The 19594-nt window shown below is 40.5% G+C and overlaps 1 protein-coding gene across 6 annotated transcripts in view; it reads right to left on the reverse strand.

The window, feature by feature from the left end:
* GBF1 (golgi brefeldin A resistant guanine nucleotide exchange factor 1) overlaps positions 1-19594 on the reverse strand; it is a 218814-nt gene that overhangs the window by 25517 nt on the left and 173703 nt on the right. For all 6 annotated transcript variants that reach the window (XM_088154510.1, XM_088154511.1, XM_088154507.1 and 3 more), the window contains exons 28-31: positions 17092-17186; positions 11995-12148; positions 6491-6713; positions 2239-2393 (exon numbers count right to left, since the gene is read on the reverse strand). In XM_088154510.1, the coding sequence (XP_088010636.1) occupies positions 2239-2393; positions 6491-6713; positions 11995-12148; positions 17092-17186 (627 nt within the window). The remainder of the gene's footprint in view (positions 1-2238; positions 2394-6490; positions 6714-11994; positions 12149-17091; positions 17187-19594) is intronic.

Below are 19594 nucleotides of genomic sequence, written 5' to 3' on the forward strand. Positions count from 1 at the left end.
CTTCAATTCTTCTTTATCCCATTGCACAGATTTCTTCAAGGCTTCAACAAGCCTTTTTTGTAGATCCAATAAGAAAACATTTTCCAGGTCATTCTCTTGGTTTATCATTTGGTTTATCATAAAAGGATTTACCCTTTTAATTTTCAAAACTTTAGCCAGTTTCTTTTGTATACCCAGCAAAGCGTGCTTTTCCAAATCATTCTCTTGGCCTGTCATTTGTAGTTCCACTTTCAGCACTTTCTCTGTCTTGTCAGATAAAATTTGTTCCACATCTGTCATTCCTTCATTAACATAGACACAGTCTATCCAGAAGCAGACATCATTATTGACAGTGTTGATATTGTAATTACTGATTTCTGGCTCCATTCTTCAAAGGTCTTCTTTAATATTTCCAAAGTTATAACATTCTATGTCATTTTGTAAGTCCTAGTATTAACTGACATTTATATGTTTTTTCTTCTGCTTGGAATCTTTAGTCCCCTCTAGTGTCCAGTTTTTAAATTCATCACTTATCTTTGTTATGACTTACAATAGCCAGGATAGCTAAAACAAATCTGCTTCCCGCAAGAAGCTGTTTATTTTTTATAATGAATTATCTGTTTATAACTTTCTTAGACCAAATCTTATTTACCTTTTTGCTGTTTATTTCAAATTCTTTAAGTTCTTAAGCTTATAATTAATTTTTCTTTTGTTCAGAGTTAAAGATAAACTCACCCAATGAAAACTTTTCAAATTTGTTGTTCTGAAGGTCTCTAATATCTTTATGATGGTTAATAGGCAATTTCAGAAAGTGATTAGAAAGTGAGATTTGCAAACTCAGTGTTCTTTAAAAGGCACTGTCGCAGTTGTGAGCAAAATGGCTGATCCTGTCATCTCCCAGCGTTCAAACCCACAGAAAACCACTGTCCTGCGGTCTCCTCGCAAGAAACAGCTGTCCAGAGCACATGTGGGTAATCTCCTGTCTTCTCCGTATCTGGAAAGGTTCCAAGGAACCCACCTACTCACTGGTTCCTTGGTATTTGTCGCAGTTGTCGGATCTGCTTTCAGTTCACCAAACCTCCCTTGGAAGTCCCCAATATAATGATTTTCAAACTGAATTCCATTATTACTTTGTGTGATGTTCCAAGGCTCCAAGCTTCTCCTCCTTTAGATCTCTATGGATATAGCTAGGTCACCCTACTCAGTTCACTGGCCTGTGATAATAGACATATTTTTGCTGTCTTCAATTACAAACATATGTCCATTTGCCTTCCTTTGGGAATTATTTAAATGAGACCAAGAGTGGCCAGGGACTAAGGATCTAGTTGAGAATAATTTTTTCCAGACTTGGAATACAAGTACTGAAGATTTGTAATATAGGAATCAAATCTACTGTGGATTTTAATCTGAGAGTAAGAAAATTGTCCTCCTTTTTTTCACCCAATTCTCTTTACCTCACTTATTCAGCTAGTGCTTCATTGGCAGCTCTAAGACTTGGAACCACAGCCTGAAGGAGCCCTGCTGTATTGGGTTTCACGGCCTTGAAGAGTTAGGTGGGTTCCATCCATATTTACCAACCAGGGCCCTGAGATCAATATTATAAAACTGTTGCCAGAGCATTCTTCCCAATACTGAATTCTTTAAAATTGTTAAATTCTTTTAAAAAACTCCCTGGTTTTAAACTTTTTTTTTAATACATCACCTTTTAAAGGTTTAAAAGTCAGCCTCTGTGTGTGTTCATGTATGTACATGAATGTGCTTGTGTGTGTAGGTGTGTGTGTAGATAGATAGATAGATAGATAGATAGAGTAGATACAGCAGAGTTCTCATACATACAAACATTAATAAATAAATCCTGGAGTCAATGTAAGCAACAATTAGTTGTATTGGATAATATGAATCAATATAAGGCAGCTTCTTATGTTCACAACTTAAAAAAAGAAAAGAAATCAATGGATGAGACAGAGGACTGATGGACTACTTGGCCTTAGAAACAAACCAAACTATTTCCTAATTTGGGAAAACTACTATATATGGGCTACTTTTGAACCCTGCTCATATGGTCACCACACACAACCCTTAGGGTTACCTTAGCCATTGTTGAGGGCCTGGGACAGAGTTTGACTGTGTAAGCAGAACTACTTTTAACATTGTGAATTAGGGACATGATCCTTCTTCAAACAATAGATGGAGAAAACACCTAATTATTCATTCAACCTAGATATATAGAGAGAGATGAAAGCACTCAAAATTACTTACCACAAGCCAGCCACTGTTCACCACATCCATATCAGTAACAGAACGATGCATTTTACCTTGCTTGTGATCTGCATATACTTCTGAATCAGAAGTGTAGCCACGATCTAGGCTGGTTTCATTTGGATGACAGGAGATCTCACTGTCTGACTGAGCTCCTTAAACAAACAATTAAACAAAATGGAATGAGGCAAATGTATAAGAGCTTATTTTTTCCATGCCAGCAAAGGGACTGGTATTTTGGACTTACCCTAAAACAGATCTGAAAGGAAAGGATTCTTAATCTTTCTGAGATCCTCTAAAAGATTTTTGGGTATGCAATCCAATTGCCTTGAGATAGGCCCTGGCAGCCTAGTCAGTTATCCATTGTGTTTAGGTATTCCACCAATACTTTACAGAAGCCAAATATCTCCAGGACAGCCATTTTCTTCTGGAGGCCCTTTGCCCTTGTTCTACTTTGGTCATTGATGTGAGCCTTTGATATCTGACATATCAATGTGTTTCACTCCTTCACTTAATGTTCCAAGGCTACCAGTCCAAACACACAGTTCTCAACTTTAGTCAGTTGGTACCTGCTCAGGCTGAAACAATATGCTCCGAGCAGTGAGCTTTTAAGCTCAAACTATCAGGCTGGTGTCCCATTTTTCTTACTGTACTAGATGGGACTAACCACCTCTACAAGGATCTGGTGACCCTGCTTAGAACTACTAGGCACAGACAAGCTTCATGAGTGATCTGATTCTCAAACAGGAGAAGAAACCATAGCAATGTATCCAGAGCTGTTATCAGTCCTCCTGGAGGAAGCTAAAATTTCCCTCGCTGGACTCTGCAGCATGAACACTGGTTTCTGGATTAGGAAAAGCTGACACTCTTCAGTGTTGATGATCACTCCCAATGTAGAATCTGCCTTGAAATCATGAGTGAATGTTTTTCTAAGTTCATTACAAAATCATATTTCCTTAAACACTGTAGAGTCAAGATGCTGCTATGAAAGAACGTATACTTGACCTTGGGAAGGGAGAAGGGAGCCAAGGAAGGGGGAAAAAAAGATTACTCGGTCCTGAGAAAAAGGGAAGCATAAGAAAGAAACTCAAAATTACCCCACCATGACTTTATTTGGTATAAGATATGAGAGAAAGAAACTCAAAATAACCCCACCATGATTTTATTTGGTATAAGAGAGTAAGAGAAACTCCGACTTTCAAGGTTGTCTTATTCTACTCTACAACAATAAAGAACATCCCTGAAATCCCTGCTGCTTCTGCTTCTTGACTTTTCCAACTCAAGGAGCTGACAGCTGCTACTCACTGCCTTCTCCTTTGAAGGAGCCCTGACGAGTAGGTCACCTGGATAGGCTTATATATGTACCCCTGAGTCTTCAGGTCTCCTTAAACAGAGCTGCTACCACTTCTGCAAGCACTGAGGCCATTGAAAGGGAAATGCTTGGAACTGGAATTGTTTCTCCCACATGCAAATCTGAGGAACTTCTGGCATGCTAACCTGATGGGAATATGCCAACAGCTCGGTCAAGGCTAGCCAGCTGTTTGGTTTGATAGTTTTCACTGTGGACCTCAACATCAACATTCTGAAGGTTTGAGGCCTGTTTAACTTGTTTAGGGGTTTGAAATTCAAGATAGCTCTCCAGGCTCCATTATTTATTGGAATCATGAACAAGTTGGAAAGTAAACCAGAGTTACATTTCTGAGTTGGCATCTGCTATATTGTGCCATTGTCTGGTAGGTAGTCCACTGGATTCTTCTATTTTTGGTGTTTCTCCTTGCACCTACACTTGGAGATGGAAGGTGGACATTTTTTTTCCTTGGCCTTGCTTGGCGTTGCTTTTTTCCCTTGGCCTACTGTTTTCTTTCTTTGGTGTTGAGGGCATTTTTTTAATCCCTGTTCTCCACTTTCACAGAATCAATGACCTCCCCAAATATTTTTTTGGACCATAGAGTTTTGCCATGATGTTGGCTCTTAATTAGTGGTCCATCTCCCATTGTGTTGTTTTGGCTATGTACTGTAGACTGTCCAACATCAGTTCTGAAGATCTTGATGATATACTCTCTTAGCTATTTTGATTCTACTGAGACTTGAGAATGGATCCCAACCCAAATATTATTTCTTCTAGCAGCCATGGAAATTATACATTTACCCTGATAGCCAATAACACTGCCTTGTGAACTTGTTTTAGAAAGTTGCCTGTACTACATTCTGTTGGGTCTGTGAGAGTATTTCTTCCCTGTATTGGATCAAAGGATTTGGAGATAAGGGCTGTCACTGACTTGTCATGCTATCTATTTCATGTTTTCCTGAGAAAGAAGGTATAGGAGGGTAGTTCTGTTATTGGTCAGTTCTGTCCATTCCTTTTTTATTATTTCACTAAAAGTTTTGAGAGTGGGATTCAAGTTCAGCCTCTATGTGGCAAGAAAGGGTGCTGACATCTCTTGTGTAACTTTAGAGTTGCTTGTAGTAGATTCATACTGAACAGTCTCTGGAAACTATGCCTGTGTAAGACTTTTGTTATCCTTATCAGGGAGCTGTCCATCTGAGCTCCATTCTCTTGAGGGGAATCCCTCCACCCTTTTGCTTGGTTCCTTTGTCTGTCTGCCTAGGCCCTGTGGAAGGAGAGGATCTTCCTCCCCATTTAAGATGTTTGATGATGATGATGAACATGATATGCTCATATGACTCTGTTTTCTTTTTCTGTGGCTCCAAGGCTGGAGTTCTCTTCTTTTCATTTCTTCTCATCTTGTATTTGTTCTGCTATGCATCTTCTGCATGAACATGATAAGGCACTTGAGTACTCTGATGTGGAGTGAAAGCAAGGTCTGAGAGTACTATGATTTGCTTTGGACTAATCCATAAATGAATTAGAACAATTCCACTCAAGATGCTGCTTTGCCTAAGGGTGGGTAGGGGGCTAAAACTGATCTTGCTCGAGAGGTTAAGTTGGGATAACTAGGGAACTACCCTTTCCCCAGGTCCTGAGCCAACCTAGTAGGTATAGTTAAATTAGCCAGTGCCTGCTTTTTTAATTTAATTTAATTTATTTATTAGGGAGATACTTGACACCCCTGGAAAAACCTTAAGGATGCTGATTTTTTCTCTGTGATTGGTGCTATGTCAGGCCCCTCTCCTCCCTTTCAAGAAAGAGGAAGAGGTAGGTACTCTTTCAAGAAAGCTCTAATTTGAATTCCACTTTGAATTCTTAAATGAATGGTGGGATGTAAATCAAATAAATAAACAAACACTAAGCAATTTGAAATAACAGCTGTGCTGTAAGTGCTGCATGCACCTACCTACCTACCTACCTACCTACCTACCGGCAGAATTGAGCTGTTTCAAAACTCCAGGAATGCTATGAAGCAGTGTTTCTCTGTTCCTTTCCTTTCTGGTAAAAGAAAGGGGGAGCAAAACTGAGAATCCCTCATTTCAATACATTCTTGGTGCCTTAACCCAACACCTAGGTCACTGTCATCCTTTGATCCACAAACAGAAAAAGCAAGCATCTTGCACACTTTCTTTATCCCCCAAATCCAGTGGTTCAAATCATTGGGAACATCTTATACAGCCTCTCCCCAGTACACTGTCTTCTCCTAATCATTTTTGGAGGAAAAACTGAGAGGCAAATAATTGTAGAGAGTAAGGAAGATGACCTTGACTGAAATATGCAGGAAAGAGGCAAAAGGGGATGAAACATTTTTTAAGGCTAGAACAATGAGATAACATTCAGAAGTGGCTCAGGCAGATACCTCTCTATTCACTGAATATAGGGAGGAAGAGGAGGTACAGCATAATCAGACTTGCAGGATTCTGTTATTATAGCCAGCTGTAATAAAGGTAGCTTTGGCTTTTATATGGAGTTGATTTCCTGGTCTGGTCTAACTAGTGGGGCTGTCAGTAAGCCAGCTCCCCACTATTTCTTGGGTACCTTGAAGCAGCAACTTCCTGGAAGCTGCATAATGACAGCAATGGGGCTTTGTGAACCCTATTTATAAATCTTACTTCCACCACTCCTAGTAAAACCATAGTTTTTAATCTGCTGCTATATTTATATTTAACCATAATGACTAGAAATATGACTGGCAAAAAATGAAAAGAAAACTGCTGGTCTTTAACTTGAGTTGAAGAAAGATGGTAGCTGAAATCAGACCTGATTTTCTGTAAACTCCTTTACTAAATAAAAAGTCTGGAGCAACAACTGCTAACCTAACAGATTGGCATCATTAACAAGAGAACTCATGACCAATCTTACCTGTGTCATTCTCTGTTCTTGTTGTAGCCTGCAGCGCTGGGGGTGGTTTCACCCCAGAACCAATGCATTCCAAGAGAGTAAAGAGTGTGTACCAGTCTTCTCCAGAATGAATATTGGCAGCATTAGTCTTAAGAAGCTCATGAAGGCCATATGCAATCTGATGACTTGCCCTGTTTAACATGCTGGGTTTCATCAAGAGCAAGACACGCAAGGAGAGCAACACCTACTCAGAGAGAAGCAATGGTAAGAACAAGAAAGGCAAATAATGCCTATACCAGATTCACTTTTGTTATCTGCTTCCAGCACATTCAAGTCTGTATTACATGAAGAATAGCTAGATTTGAACTTGTATCTTCTTGCCTGATGAAAAATCACAAAGCTTTTTTCCTGAATTTATTCCTACTTTAAATGTTTTGAAATATGAAGGAAGCAAATATTTTTGAAATATGTAGGAAGCAATTATTTATTATACTAATAAATAATAAAAGATCAGTAATACAATAGATCCCTGGTTATTTAAAAAGAAATATGTATAAAGACTCTGAAAACTGCAAAAATTTAAAATCTTTCACTGCCGTTTCAGAATGGAAAAGAGAATATGATACACAAGATTTGTGTTTAAACTAAGTAAATTTTAAGTGGGATGTCAGAAATGAAGGAATTCTCTCAGAAGTTTAGAGCACTGCTATGATGTTGCAAATGACACCTCCTTTTCTGACATTTGTTGTAGTATAATCTTGTCAGATGGGTTTAAAATCTGTTTTGTTTGCTTTGAAATCCTCTTATACTAGCTCACAGACCCATCTACAGTGGGGCAAAAAAGTATTTAGTCAGCCACCAATTGTGCAAGTTCTCCCACTTAAAAAGATGAGAGAGGCCTGTAATTTTCATCATAGGTATATCTCAACTATGAGAGACAAAATGGGGAAAAAAATCCAGAAAATCACATTGTCTGATTTTTAAAGAATTTATTTGCAAATCATGGTGGAAAATAAGTATTTGGTCACCTACAAACAAGCAAGATGTCTGGCTCTCACAGACCTGTAACTACTTCTTTAAGAGGCTCCTCTGTCCTCCACTCGTTACCTGTAGTAATGGCACCTGTTTGACCTTGTTAGCAGTATAAAAGACACCTGTCCACAACCTCAAACAGTCACACTACAAACTCCACTATGGCCAAGACCAAAGAGCTGTTGAAGGACACCAGAAACAAAATTGTAGACCTGCACCAGGCTGGGAAGACTGAATCTGCAATAGGCAAGCAGCTTGATGTGAAGAAATCAACTGTGGGAGCAATAATTAGAAAATGGAAGACATACAAGACCACTGATAATCTCCCTTGAACTGGGGCTCCATGCAAGATCTCACCCTGTGGGGTCAAAATGATCACAAGAACGGTGAGCAAAAATCCCAGAACCACAGTGAATGACCTGCAGAGAGCTGGGATCAAAGTAACAAAGGCTACCATCAGTAACACACTACGCTGCCAGGGACTCAACTCCTGCAGTGCAAGATGTGTCCCCCTGCTTAAGCCAGTACATGTCTGGGCCCGTCTGAAGTTTGCTAGAGAGCATTTGGATGATCCAGAAGAGGATTGGGAGAATGTCATATGGTCAGATGAAACCAAAGTAGAATGTTTTGGTCTAAACTCAACTCGTCGTGTTTGGAGGAGAGAGAATGCTGAGTTGCATCCAAAGAACACCATACCTACTGTGAAGCATGGGGGTGGAAACATCATGCTTTGGGGCTGTTTTTCTGCAAAGGGACCAGGACGACTGATCCGTGTAAAGGAAAGAATGAATGGGGCCATGTATCATGAGATTTTGAGTGAACACCTCCTTCCATCAGCAAGGGCATTGAAGATGAAACGTGGCTGGGTCTTTCAGCATGACAATGATCCCAAACACACCACCCGGGCAACGAAGGAGTGGCTTCGTAAGAAGCATTTCAAGGTCCTGGAGTGGCCTAGCCAGTCTCCAGATCTCAACCCCATGGAAAACCTTTGGAGGGAGTTGAAAGTCCGTGTTGCCCAGCGACAGCCCCAAAACATCACTGCTCTAGAGGAGATCTGCATGGAGGAATGGGCCAAAATACCAGCAACAGTGTGTGAAAACCTTGTGAAGACTTACAGAAAACATTTGACCTCTGTCATTGCCAATGAAGGATATATAACAAAGTATTGAGATGAACTTTTGATATTGACCAAATACTTATTTTCCACCATGATTTGCAAATAAATTCTTTAAAAATCAGACAATGTGATTTTCTGGATTTTTTCCCCCCTTTTGTCTCTCATAGTTGAGGTATACCTATGATGAAAATTATAGGCCCCTCTCATCTTTTTAAGTGGGAGAACTTGCACAATTGGTGGCTGACTAAATACTTTTTTGCCCCACTGTATTTCCCAATATTTGCAACACAATAGGATTACTCAGGTTTCACCAACTTATTGTCTGGCAAACATAAAAAACTCCCACTTTTGCAGCAGTAGGAGTGGGTGCAGATTAATCTGAGGGTGGCCATGCCACTTTTCCAGTTTTAAAGTGGAGAGGTGTCATGACCCAGAGCCCTGAGGGGAAGAGTTTCCAGTTCTCTTCCTGAAGAGAAGAGCTTTTAATATAAATAATTTCCCTGGTCAAGAGAAGTTAGAATCACATGTTGGGGTCCCTACCTATGGGAGTGAATCTGCATCTTAAAATAACATTAACATTCTTGGATTCCAGCACTGAAGCCATTAGGCAGTCAATCTGACATAAGTGGCAAACTTGGGTCCTTTACTCATTCAGTACTAATGGACTGAAGGAAACAAAGAAGTTTGCAACTTCTCTGAACAACACACAAGCAGGCTTGCTTCGTTCCCAGTTCTAGTTGCACTTAGAGCTTATATGAATGAATCTGAGCCCTGTCGTATTCTCTGATGACACTGGACTCTTCTTAGCTTTTGTAGAAGTTGCTAACCTAATCTAAACAAAACAAAACCTGAACAAAACATTTGTTTTTTATTATTTCCACTAAACATCAAGGCTGTGTCTCTTTCCCACAGCAGAGATTGGTAGCAAGGGGAAATTTTTCAACTGCTACTCAGCATTTGAGTTCAAAGAACAGAGGACAAACTGATCAGTTAAAACTCTCTATTTCCCAGCTTTAATTCCTGGATTGCACTGAGGCCCTGACGCCCTTCCACAAATTTCAGCTCACCCAGTATAACTCCACTGCTTTTCACATAGGAAAAATGATGGGGATCATCACGTCTGTGGGTGTCAGATGTCAAGATGGTCATGGCAACAAAAGGCTGGCATTTTTCTCTAACCTTCAAAAATATGTGGGCTCTCATATTCCAGCCATATAGTAGGAGGAACTGGTGACTTGCTTATAATTTTTCTAGTGGTCATCTGTGAATTCATGTTTTGGTTTTGTGCCTACAGAGTAAATTGCTGGATATGTTCCAGTTAAACTTATTGGCTGGAGTGCTGAGCTACTAACAATATGCTTAAATGGAAAAAACTACCACCACTTCTCTGAGTTGTGACACCAATACAGCTGAGTGCCATGGATGGGTGAGTTATGTGGATTAACAGATGATCATTTAAAGTGCCACAGTAACAATTAAGCAAATAGGTCATCTTTATCTGCTCTCCTCTTCATCTGCTCTCTGGAATTTGCACATACCTCTTTCAGAGTAACAGTAGCTGGCTGGAGAAAGCTTGCTGGTGGGAAAGTGACAAAATGTACCCAGTAACAGTGAGCTATAATGGAAATAATCAACTGCCAACTGGAAAAAAACGGAACAAAATCCTCATGTGGAGAAGCTGCAGATGACAGATATCAGATGGTGCTTATTCAGAACTTCTGTATGACCAGACATCAGACCTGGCAATGGTAGGGCTTTTTTGTGAAGCCCACTGCTAGAAGACCTATCTCTTTGTTGAAGTTTCAGATGGAAGACCCATATCCACTCTTGAAAATGAGGGGTTGAGATGATATAATATATCCACTTTTACAGCAAAGAGTAGTTTTTGAATGTATAAGTCAGTGTAAGAACTAAATAGATATTTGTCATCAGAGAGTATACTTACATAATGGGCTCACGGGTCCTGACCCCAAACCAATGGGGGCAGCAATGACCCAGCCATTATTCTTGATGAAATCACCAACATGCCTGGTAGTATTTATCTGTTGTTTGATCAACCTTGGGGCTTCATCTTGAAAAATTTCCATAACATCAGACAAATGTGGAAAGAATCTCGTTGCTTTTTCTCATAGGGAATATTAATACTTGGCAAGACATATTTGGCAACCCTGAGCCCCATGATAAAGAAGGAGTAGAACTTTCTACAACCCATGGCCTTTGTTATCCACATGAGTAATATTCTGGCAGTGCTGTGGCCATGACTGAAAAGCCTTCAGTATAATGGAATTTGAAAGACAGTGCTAAAAGACAAATGAGTAGTCCTTTCCTGCACCTTCAGAATTTTATAATGTGGCTGGCTAGAAGGCATGAAGAACAGTTTTATTCACATTAACTATTTTTAGTATGGTAGGAAGCATGGACATTTGTGTCAGCTTTGCTGCTCTACTGCCATGCATCTACTCTAAGTCAGGTGGATCAGGCTGCATAACATCAAATCCAAGGGAGTGGGCCATTCTGTTTATTTGTTCTGCATAACTATGAGTATTTTCTGAACATGAAAAAAGAGTCTGATTGCCTTTTTCTGCACTTGATAAGGACAATGGAGGGAGTCAGATATGAACAAAAATCTCAAACAGTCACTAACATCCAAAGATAGTGCATTTGGGGAGAGTATGGATTGTCCTTCTGTTTCTTCTGGTCTTCAGATGTGAGCAATTGTGTACATATAATTCTGTTCTTAAATCCAAAGCTTGGTATTCAGTGATATACCAGGAATAGAAAAGCAACTGGTGTGAATGTACTGGTGTCCACTACAATCTGCAATTTATCAGTGTCAGTTTCTCTCTGTGTGTTGAGCCCAGCCCAGCCATGACCTTGCTCAGCAATGGCAACCTTAGGCACACATGGAATCAGTCTCACCTGCTCTAAAAAATCAGACCTGTTTCGCAAAAAAACAAAACAAGAGGACAATGGGGCAGGACTCCTTAACATGCCTCTGTCGCAAGCAAATCAAGTAGAGGGAGTGCCCATCCAATGGCAAATTCGGCACTTTCTAAATAGTTAGTGTTACATCCATAAATTCCAGAAACTGTGAATACATTCAATAGAAAAATAATTCCTGAATGAGCATGGAAAAATTCTGGAAATACTTTTCCTGTGGCGGTCAAAAAAGGACCAAAAGAAATGGCTTATCCTTAATGCTATGGGCAGATGACACTCTTAGCATTGGAACATTCCCAGTAATTTACTGTGTAGGTGCAGAGCCCATGAGTGTGAATCATAACCATAAAGATGACAAAGGAACTAACACTGCAGAGGCACCAAGAAATCAGTCCCTTCAGAAAACTGAAACATCATACAGAGCTGCATTTACCTGGGCACTTATCTCTTCTCTGCGCAGAAGTCGGATTGCCAGTCTCAACAGTCCCACTACTGCTCTTTCCACTAGAAAACAGTATTCCATAGCATTAACACATAAATGGTAAAGGTGATCTCGCATTGCCTGCCAGACAAAAGTCACACGATCCCTAGAGATAAAGGGAAAGAAAAAGAGTATTGTGAGAAAAAGATAAACCCAAACAGAGGCTTTCTTAGGGAAAGGGAGCACCTGAGCACGTATCTTGAATCTTTTGAGCAGCTCCAATAATATAACTTCATGTTATGTTGGCTTGCCTCTTTTCTTGGAGCTCAATAATCTTGCCTGGGAAGTCATGCATAATGCTAAGTGAAAACTAGAGAACCAAATAATGCCTTAGTATGTGAGTGGGAGGAGAAAAGCATTCAAAGTAAGTTTTTTTTACAAAGGAAAAGTTAGTATGTGTGTGTATCTAGCAAGCAGCAGTCCTATTACCAATATACAGTAGGCACAACACCTAATTGGAAGAATGAATTAACCTGAATAAGGAAAGAGAGCTTGAGGAGTGGAGGGGGGATGAGGACCTTTAAGGACAGAAATGGACTTTTCAATCATTAATTCAACAAAAAAATAAAAGATATGTCATTTCCTTCTGTGGAAAATGTAAGCATGCCCTTGACTCTAATACCTGGTATTGTCCCCTTTGGCAAAAACAACCTCAAATAGGCTTTTCTTGTAACTGTCTACCACTCTCTGACATCAACTGGGAGGAATTTTTTCCCACTCCTCCATGCAGAATTGTTTCAAATATGTGATGTTGGAAGGGTTTCTTGCATGCACAGCCCATTTCAAATCATCCCACAGCATCTTGATCCAGGCTTTGACTTAGCCATTCCTTGGTTTTACTGGAATGTTTAGGGTCACTGTCATGTTGCAAGGTCCACTTTTGGTTGAGCTTCAATATTCTGACGGATGGTCTCACATTATCCTCAAGCACCCTCTGGGACAATGAAGAACTCATAGTGGATTCTGTGGTGGTGAGTGGCCCAGGCCCTGATGCAGCAAAGCAGCCTCAAACCATAACATTTCCACCACCAGTTGGTGTCAGGTTCTTTTAGTGAAATGCTTCTTTGGATTTCGCCAAGTATGTCTTCTGGTACTGTGGCCAAATAGCTCTATCTTTGCCTCGTCTGTCCAGAACACATTGTTCCAGAAGCTTTAGTTTTTGCCTAGGTGTTCATGAGCAAACTTTAATCTTGCCCTGATATTCTTTCTGGACAGCAAAGGTTTCTTCCTGGCACACCTCTCACATAGATCTAATTTGTACAGCTTCTTTCTAATGGTAGACTTATGCACTTTGATATCAATAGTGGCAAGAGTTACCAGTAAGTCATGTGATGAAATTCTGGGATTCTTAGAGACTTCTTTCAGCATCTTGTGTTCTGTTCTCAGGCTGAACTTGCTGAGATGGCCTGGCCTGGGCAAATTGGCAGTTGTTAGAAATCTTCTCCAGTTATAGATGATTTTCTGGACAGTGGAATGATTGATGTCCAATTGTTTGGCAATCTTTTTAAATCCCCAGACTCATAGGCATTTATAATCTTCTTTTTGAAGGCTTCAGAGAGGTTCTTTCTATCTAGGCATGGTGATACTACACACTTCAACAGCAAGAGCAAATCAAATTAAATTCAATAAGACAGGTCCTTCCCAGTTCCTCTCTAATTATGTTCTAATCATTTGCACCTCATGTTAGGTATTTCAGGTAGTGATAAATGTAAGGGTGTACTTACTTTTTCCACATGCAAAATTTGCACTTATGTTTATTTAAATTACCCAATGAACTACAAAATGTAAATGATGCATATACCCACTTTATCTACCAATATTGTTGAAATGAAGATCAAATATCTGTATGTTGAAATATGTTGAAAAAGTCAAACATTTCAATGGGGTATTACTTTTTCATATGACTGTTTATATTCCTTAAATATGCCCTGCCTCCCTTCATTCTATTCCAAAGATCACCTTGCCAATCCTAAGCCAATAGCAGCAAGAACATAACTATTACTATTTCACTGGCCCAAGCAGGAAATATCAAAAGATAACATTCCATGTACATTGCCTGGAATGGCAAAAAAACACTTGAAATTCTTGTTGATAAATAGCCTATTTTGTGTTGTACTCAAAACAACACAAAGTTAGATGTTTCTTTTTCTGAAGTTTGATACTACAAAGGAATTATCCTAGGCAGTTGATATTTAGAGTGCATGATGAATGTATGAGAATAATTCACTAAGTGCCAATCTGGTTAAGGCACTGGCCTAGAAACTAGGAGACTGTAAGTTCTAGTCTTCCATTAAGCATGGAAATTGGCTGGGTAATTTTAGGATAGCCACTCACAGCCCAACTCACATCACAGGGTTGTTGCTGTGGGGAAAATAGGAGGAAGTATTATGTACACTGCTTTGAGTTGTACAAAATAGGCAGGATATAAATCAAATAAATAATTTAGCCAAAATTAAGGTCCACTAATCAATGTTAGCCAGCAATAATTCTGCTGACAGAAAAAAATGATGTTTGTCTGACAGTGCTGACATCTAGCTGGTACTGTCATCAAAGAGGTGTCAGCCTAAGCCCCCAAAATGCGGAGGTTTTTATCTCTTGTTATATTGACAAGCATTTCCTCATTATTCTCTGGGCTTCTATTTTCTTCCTTTTCATTAGAGCCTTGTACATTTTTTTCTTCTCAAGTACTATGCTGTGGGAATAGTTAGAGCTTGTGATGCACTAAGTTGTATAGCTTTTTGTTATACAATCTAGATATACAGTCAGGTCCAGAAATATTGGGACATCGACACAATTCTAACATCTTTGGCTCTATACACCACCACAATGGATTTGGAATGAAACAAATACAATGTGCTTTAACTGCAGACTGTCAGCTTTAATTTGAGGGTATGTACATCCAACTCAGGTGAACGGTGTAGGAATTACAAGAGTTTGCATATGTGCCTCCCACTTGTTAAGGGACCAAAAGTAATGGGACAGAATAATAATCATACATCAAACTTTCCCTTTTTAATACTTGGTTGCAAATCCGTTGCAGTCAATCACAGCCTGAAGCCTGGAATGCATAGACATCACCAGACGCTGGGTTTCATCCCTGGTGATGCTCTGCCAGGCCTCTACTGCAACTGTCTTCAGTTCCTGCTTGTTCTTGGGGCATTTTCCCTTCAGTTTTGTCTTCAGCAAGTGAAATGCATGCTCAATGGGATTCAGGTCAGGTGATTGACTTGGCCATTGCATAACATTCTACTTCTGTCCCTTCAAAAACTCTTTGGTTGCTTTTGCAGTATGCTTTGGGTCATTGTCCATCTGTACTGTGAAGCGCCGTCCAATGAGTTCTGCAGCATTTGGCTGAATGTGAGCAGATAATATTGCCCGAAACACTGCAGAAGTCATCCTGCTGCTTTTGCCAGCAGTCACATCATCAATAAATACAAGAGAACCCGTTCCATTGGCAGCCATACATGCCCACACCATGACACTACCACCACCATGCTTCACTGATGAGGTGGTATGTTTAGGATCATGAGCAGTTCCTTTCCTTCTCCATACTCTTCTCTTCCCATCACTCTGGTACAAGTTGATCTTGGTCTCATCTGTCCATAGGATGTTGTTCCAGAACTGTGAAGGCTTTTTTAGATGTCGTTTGGCAAACTCTAATCTGGCCTTCCTGTTTTTGAGGTTCACCAATGGTTTACATCTTGTGGTGAACCCTCTGTATTCACTCTGGTGAAGTCTTCTTTTGATTGTTGACTTTGACACACATACACCTACCTCCTGGAGAGTGTTCTTGATCTGGCCAACTGTTGTGAAGGGTGTTTTCTTCACCAGGGAAAGGATTCTTCAGTCATCCACCACAGTTGTTTTCCGTTGTCTCCCAGGTCTTTTGGTGTTGCTGAGCTCACCGGTGCGTTCCTTCTTTTTGAGAATGTTCCAAACAGTTGTTTTGGCCACGCCTAATGTTCTTGCTATCTCTCTGATGGGTTTGTTTTGTTTCTTCAGCCTAATGATGGCTTGCTTCACTGATAGTGACAGCTCTTTGGATCTCATCTTGAGAGTTGACAGCAACAGATTCCACATGCAAATAGCACACTTGAAATGAACTCTGGGCCTTTTATCTGCACATTGTAATTGGGGTACTGAGGGGATATCACACACCTGGCCATGGAACAGCTGAGAAGCCAATTGTCCCATTACTTTTGGTCCCTTAACAAGTGGGAGGCACATATGCAAACTGTTGTACTTCCTACACCGTTCACCTGAGTTGGATGTACATACCCTCAAATTAAAGCTGACAGTCTGCAGTTAAGGCGCATTGTGTTTGTTTCATTCCAAATCCATTGTGGTGGTGTATAGAGCCAAAGATGTCAAAATTGTGTCGATATCCCAATATTTCTGGACCTGACTATAGCTGCAACACACCCATGATGAAACCAGGACCTGGTACTGCATCTGAAAATAGGATGTTTGGTTGAAACCCCCCCACATACATACATATACTTATTCATGTATTAATGGTGTGCTGTCTTTTTTAAACTCTGTGACTTGTCTTGGACCATCAATCAATCAATCAATCAATCAATATGCAATCTTGCTGGACTATCTGCACCTATGGTTCTTTTCTAACTGGAAATTAGCCCAAGTCTTTACCTTATGTGGTGATCGTTGTTGCTACTTTTATTTGTGGGAAGAGATCACTTTCTGATTGGCTTCAAACTAAGAAGGGGGTCACATATGGGGATAGATTGGAGGAGATCAAGCAGAAGTTGATATGAGACCCTTATCTGTTCCAGTAAGTGAGCTCAGCATCACAGTTCTCCCATTAAGAATGATTATGTGCCAACAACTTATTATCAACTCTTAGTGATCATACAGATTTTCTCCATTACATTAAGAATGAGATAATCAAATTTGATTGTCATTTGGTATATTCTTCAACCCAACAATTTATCCCTGAGTCTCCAGTTGGAGAATGCTGTCAATGAGAATTGGAAGTTCTCAACATTTTTTGCCATACTGAGAGGTGAAATGGGCATCTATATGGCTCACCTATTTTCAAGCACAATCCTCAGAAGCATCTCCAAACAGAAAGCACAGTCTTCCTCATCATAAGTTTCTTCATCAGGAGTCACAGATATGAGAGCCTGAAGCAGCCAGAGAATATTCACATATTTAAAAATTAGTATGAAGTGGGAACAGACACAATAAATCTGCCCCTCCCTCTTGTTTCCTCAAGAGCCTGTTGCTGCTGCTGCAATGATCATGGAAATGAAAAATCAATCATGTTTTGTAGGCATAATATTATACATTTATTTATTTAACAATATTTATCTGCCACTCTGATTGCAAGACACTGGCAGCTCCCAATAATCAAATGCATTTTAAAAATATCATAATCTCAACAACATAAAAATATCATGAACCAGTGTTTATGGGTGCCCAAGTCCCTCCTGAGTAAGGTGGAGCTAGGGGAGCTCTTACGGGGCTGCTGTGAGGAATATTCTCAGGCATCTGCTAGAAAAAGCCACTCCACTCAGAGCTGGATTCCAGCTGAACAGATCCTTTGGAAGTGATTGAGACATGTCTGAGCCCTGTTATCTGGGAGTTCAAGTTGGTTGGTCCTGAGGAAGTGGACAGGGTCCTTGTGGCTGTGAGTTTTGTCACTTGTGTTCTGGACCCATGCCCCTCTTGATTGGTTAAGGGCTGTGGGAAGGAGGCATGTGGTTGGGGCCAAGTGGTGGTTAATGCCTCTTTGCAGGATGGGGTAGTACTCCCTGTGGGGGTGCACCTCCTCAAGAAGCCATCCTTGGACTCAACAGTTCTAGACAACTTGAATCCAGACTCCAGCCTTCCCTTTTTAGAGAGGGTGGTTGACGCTCAGCCACACAGGGTCATGAAGCAGAGTATCTGGACCCTTTTCAGTTGGGGTTCAGGCTGGGTTACAATACTGAGACAGCACTGGTTGCATTTACAAATGTCCTTTGGAGGGGGTGGTGCAACCATCTGGATCTCTCAGTGGCAGTAGTATCCCTCTGAGCCAGGTTTGAGGACTGGGAGTGGGAGGTGGTTCTCCTCCTTTCTCCATGGCCAGTTTCAGTCAGTATTAGTGGGGGGAAAGAGGTCAAGACCTAGGGCTCAGGTCTCTCTCCTCTCAACATTTACATGAAACTGCTGAGTGAGGTAATTCGCTGACATGGGGTGTGGTATCATCAGTATGCTGATAATACCCAATTATACATCTCCACCACTGGCTGGGTAGGAGATGCTGTCACGGTGCTGACCGAGTGCCTGGAGGATGTGAGGGCCTAGATATGAAGGAACCAACTTTGACTCAACCCTGGCAAGACGGAGCGGCTTTGGATTTTTTGCCCCCCAGGGTGCGGTGATATGCCATCTTTGTCTCTGGATGGGATTGCACTCTCCCAGATGGAACTGGTGTGCAACTGGGAGTCTTCTTGGATTCATAGCTACTGCTCAATGAACAGGTGACAGCTGTGGCTAGGTGGGGCCTTTGCACAGATCCACCTTATCTACTAACTGCAACCTTTCCTGGACTGGGAGGCCTTGCTCACAGTAACTCACCCCTCGATTCCCATTTGGATTATTGCAATGTGCTATACATGGGGCTGCCCTTGAATGCCACCCAGAAGTTACATCTGCTCCAGAATGCAGTGGCATGTGCAGTGTTGGGTGCCTCTAGGTTCACCCATATTACATTCCTGTTGCATGAGCTGCACTGAGCTCCCAATTTTCTTCCAGGTGCAATTCAAGGTGCTGGTTATTACCTTTAAAGCCCTACATGGCACAGGATGTAATGGCATGTGGAAATGACCTTGGGGGACTGGGCAAAGACATGGACCAAGGAAACAATCAGATAAAAGGCAACTTAGCCTGCAGCAGGAATGTGGGCAGGGCAAGAGACTCAGAAGAGACCCTTCCTGGTTTCTTGGGCTGTAAAGGGGATGCAGGGAGAGACACTTTCAGACTTGCAAGATTCTGTTACTGTAACCTTACAATAAAGTAGAATTAGCTCATCTAGTCATGTTTCCTGTCTGGTCTGCCTTGCAAGGCTGACATCAATCTTGCAAGTCTGAAAGTATATCTTCCCTTCCTTCCTCCTTTTTTTTACACTGCATGGTCAAATGATCATTGTAAAAAGAGAAAGGCCTGCACTCAGTTGTATTAAAGCGTTTTTCTTTCTTTCTTTTAAAAGGCCCTGTCCATGCAGCAGTGTTATGTGTGTTCCTTTTCCTTATCTATACTTTTTTTTAATAATAATTTTTAGACATTACAATTAAAAAGATAAAACCTAATACAAAATAAAAAATCATAAAAGTAAAAAAAATTAAAAGTGCAGAAAAGAAAAGAGAAGAAGTAACAACAGATAGAAAAGAAATAAAAAATAAGAATATTATAAAGAAAAAGAAATACAGTGGGGCAAAAAAGTATTTAGTCAGCCACCAATTGTGCAAGTTCTCCCACTTAAAAAGATGAGAGAGGCCTGTAATTTTCATCATAGGTATATCTCAACTATAAAAGACAAAATGGGGGA

Source organism: Python bivittatus, unplaced genomic scaffold (assembly GCF_059951505.1).
Source record: "Python bivittatus isolate LINGU-HERP-01145 unplaced genomic scaffold, Pbiv_v1 ctg000050_np1212, whole genome shotgun sequence".
NCBI lineage: Eukaryota > Metazoa > Chordata > Lepidosauria > Squamata > Pythonidae > Python > Python bivittatus.